General features: G+C 35.3%; 1 protein-coding gene across 1 annotated transcript; it reads left to right on the top strand.

Annotated features, from left to right (window-relative positions):
- Positions 1–1,345: 1,345 nt before the first annotated feature.
- Positions 1,346–2,203, top strand: LOC110097681 (metallothionein-like protein type 2). The gene is made up of 3 exons (XM_020824195.2): positions 1,346–1,506; positions 1,593–1,673; positions 1,841–2,203. Exons 1-3 carry the CDS (start codon positions 1,442–1,444, stop codon positions 1,929–1,931), a joined length of 237 nt encoding a protein of 78 aa, XP_020679854.1. The 5' UTR covers positions 1,346–1,441; the 3' UTR covers positions 1,932–2,203.
- The last annotated feature ends 1,747 nt before the right edge of the window (positions 2,204–3,950 follow it).

Here is a 3,950-nt window from a genome sequence, read left to right on the forward strand (position 1 = left end):
ACTGAACTGATTCCAGGATCTAGCTTTGGAATTTGTTTCAGAATTTTCTTCCAAACATATAGACAAAAATAGACGCGCAGAGCTACTATAAACATCAAATGCAGCGGAACAGATCATCTATCTTTTTCTTCCTCAAAACAATCATCTACAACTACAGACCATGGCTCAGACGGAAAGAAACAGAGCAGAAGAGCCATGTCTGTACAAAAATCAAAAGTACAAAACAATACCTACGGATCAGACTCTGAAATCTATTCCTGGACCTCCTTCCCTTTCCCAGAACCTGAAAACCACCAGAAAACAAGAGTGAGCTCAACAGCTCAGCAAAGCGACAAACCTCCAATCAAAACTTCCAGAATCCAAAACCAAACACATCAGACCAAAATCCAATCAGAATTCTGAACAGAATCGTATATCGAATCAGAACAGAATCAAATCAGAACTTATACGGACATATATCAAATCAAAATCAGAGTTGTACGGATCAGATCAAATCAGAATACAAATCAGAACAGATTAAATCAACAGAATCAGAAAATGTATTATCATTATTTAACAATCATATGAAATACACAACCACACTTTAGTGATGCGCAACATCCCTTATATGAATAATATATGACTAGGAGCATTAAGAGGTAATAATAGGGCACCTCCATTAGAAAAATTATTCTGTGCAGACACCGGATGGTCTGGAGACTAATCAAAACACGTCACATCACTCGGTACATAACGGTATCGAGCACCAGTACCGAACAAAAAAAAAACAATGTAGTGCATTCTGATTAGTCTCCTAACGCCATCTGATGTCCACACATAATTATTTTTTCCGCCATTGATAAAAGGGGCCTATTATTTTGATTTGCTCAAGTAGAAATTGAAAGACCTAATTCTCTTAGGCCAATTGATCCAAGTCTGAACTAGATCAACCTGAAAGACAAACTCTCGAATCCCCTAAAATCAGTAAGTCAAAGTCTTTCTTGCTTGACTCTTATACCCCTACGTTTATTTAGCTTGAAGAAACTAACAATAATATAAATATATTTTAATTTATTATTTTATTTTAATATAGTGAATTAGCAATTAAATTCATTACATAATATGAACAAAAAATATTTTTATTTATAATTTCTCTATCTATATTTCTAATAAAATATGAACAAATAATGTTTATTGAGATAAAAAAATTACCCCTTTATTAAAGCGTGAGGAAAATGATGCCCGATACAAGACGCAGGAAGGAAAGTTACGTCCAGAATTTATTTCCCCTTCAAAAACAACGCAACCAGATTCCAACACGTGGACGGTTGATATCCATCCACCTCGCCTCCTCCTTCTATAAATGGCGATCGTCTCTTCCCCTTCCCACATCCCAGCTTTAGTAGAGCCCCAATTTCCTTAGAAAATCCTTTTCCATCATTTTCCTCAGAAAACCCTGAAAATGTCCTGCTGCGGTGGTAACTGTGGCTGCGGCTCCAGCTGCAAGTGTGGCAGCGGATGCAACGGGTATTTTTCGCTTGATCTAATCTATTTTGTTATGTTTTTTAATTTTCGGATAATTATTTTGCCTTCTTCTTGAAATTACTTCTCAGGTGCAATATGTACCCTGGTTTGGCTGAAGAGAAGATCGGCTCCACTGAAACTATGATCCTGGGATTAGCACCAGCCAGGGGGTATTTACTAATTAATCATCTTCTTTATGAGATTAAAAGTTAAAACCCTAAGCGCGCAGGAGCGGGCGGAACTAAGATGAATTTGCAGATGAACAAATTTCCTTTAAGATCAGAAGTAATTTGAACTAACGGATGACTGAGGATTTGAACTAATTTTACTTTTGCAGGGGATTTGAGGGATTCGAGATGGCCGAGGGATCTGAGAACGGGTGCAAGTGCGGGTCAAACTGCACCTGTGACCCATGCAACTGCAAATGAACTGAAGCTAATTAGATCGAAGGGGAGGAACAAGCGATCTGCGTGCTTGCTTGTTCTAATTGTGATGGTGTGTGCTATGTGCTTATAATGAATAAGAAGCTTATGTGATAAAAAATATGGTTCCCTGAATGAACTTCATCCTCTGTCAGCTTGTGTTTATTGTTCTTTTCTTTCAGTGTATGCTTCTGCCTAATGATGGAAGGGATTTGGATCTTTCTAAGTTAATATATGAAATACTTTTATGAGTGGTTAATATATGAGGTACTTTTTAATTAGCATTTCTTAGTTATGATCTAATGATGTCTCAAATGAAGCCTAAATTAGTCATTAGGAGAACACTAATGAATTATTGATGGCTTCCTACCTGCTTGGGAGGGATGAAGAGCATTTAAGAAACTGAACAATTTAATTCTACATCTTTTTAGGGTGGGGGATTTTGTATTGTTGTACTCATTTTTTTTTACTATTTATAAAACTAATTATATTTTTGCATTCATTAATCAAATTTTCGTCTGATATCAAAATTTATAACAGAAGTCTAATTATGACTTTTGCTTTTCTAAATACTAGTAATTTAATCGTTGCAAATTAGTTCAGTGATTATTTTTTAAAATTGGATAGCAATTTAATTAGGGTGGTGATGAGATCCTATGAGGGAATCCAAACACAGGGCACATAGAAGAGTCGAGAAATGCTTAGGAAACAGGAATCATGTGAAGGAGTCATGACATGCAAGAAAAAATATATATATTTGTCATGTAAAGCAGAGAGAAATCAGGAGAGAAATGTAAAATAATAAGTGGAATTATATATTTAGTTCATTTTTTATTTTATTTATATCCTCTTTAATTTTTTTATTTATATTTGATTGACTTAGCTTGATTTATAACAAGATTATTATCGCCTACTTCAATTGAATTATATATTTTTGTTATCTATTATGTTGATTCAATATAATAAGTTATTATTCAAATTTTGAAATATGTGTAGTAGATCCCCTACCTCCTTATGCTCATGATGCCTCTCTCTCTCTCTCTCTCTCTCTCTCTCTCTCTCTCTCTCTCTCTCTCTCTCTCTTCACAGGCCTCCACCTATGGCCTCTCTTTTCTCTATAATGACATCGCCCTTATCAATTATTGTCCATCTATTCTCTAAAAATAACCAAACAACCAACCCTCTCCAAAGTTCAATATATATTGTCATACCATGGCCTCTCAAGCAACCTCAAAAATAGTCACCCCAATCCACCATACTCAATACACATGAGCCCAATCATCCATTCATCTCCATCAATCTCTCCGCTCACAATCGCATCAAGCACAACTCCACAAATTGGTATATCATAGCATCAATTTCATGTCACCGTCACCAGATATAAACCTCAAAGTATATATTGATGCCTCCCACCCTTACCCACCTATTATCATCACCGCTTATGACATGAAATCTTCCAATTCCATTCATAATAGATAAATATGTTGAAATAAAATTATATTTATTTATTCTTTTTCAGATATCTCTCCACTCCTCGCATCCCTATTCTTACACACTTCACTTTGAACAAACTTAGAACATCCTACAAAACACCTATGCCAGACTCCCCCAGTGACTTAACAAATTGATTATGGATCAAATCAAGAGTCATACCAAATGATCTCAAACCATCATCGAGTTTATGCAACTTGCACAAACTCGTGCTAATCATCTTGATATTCTTGGCAAGCGTATGAATGAAGACTAAACCATTGACATCATTTGTTATGGTGTTGATAATGACTAAAAGTGTAGTATTGATGGAGTTAATGTTCATGAAATTTTCATCACCTTCAATAAGCTTCATGAAAAGTTATCGATCATGAAACTATTCTTCATAGCAAAAAATTGCATCCATCATTCACTTATTGTAGCTAATCCAATAGCCTTTGTCCACCACCACTGCAAACCTCACTTTTCTCAAACCCCCTTACAACAATTAATTTTATTGTTTACCTAACTTTCCAATCTTGTATTATGTATTGC

The sequence above is a fragment of the Dendrobium catenatum genome, unplaced genomic scaffold (genome assembly GCF_001605985.2).
Source record: "Dendrobium catenatum unplaced genomic scaffold, ASM160598v2 fragScaff_scaffold_231, whole genome shotgun sequence".
Classification (NCBI taxonomy): domain Eukaryota; kingdom Viridiplantae; phylum Streptophyta; class Magnoliopsida; order Asparagales; family Orchidaceae; genus Dendrobium; species Dendrobium catenatum.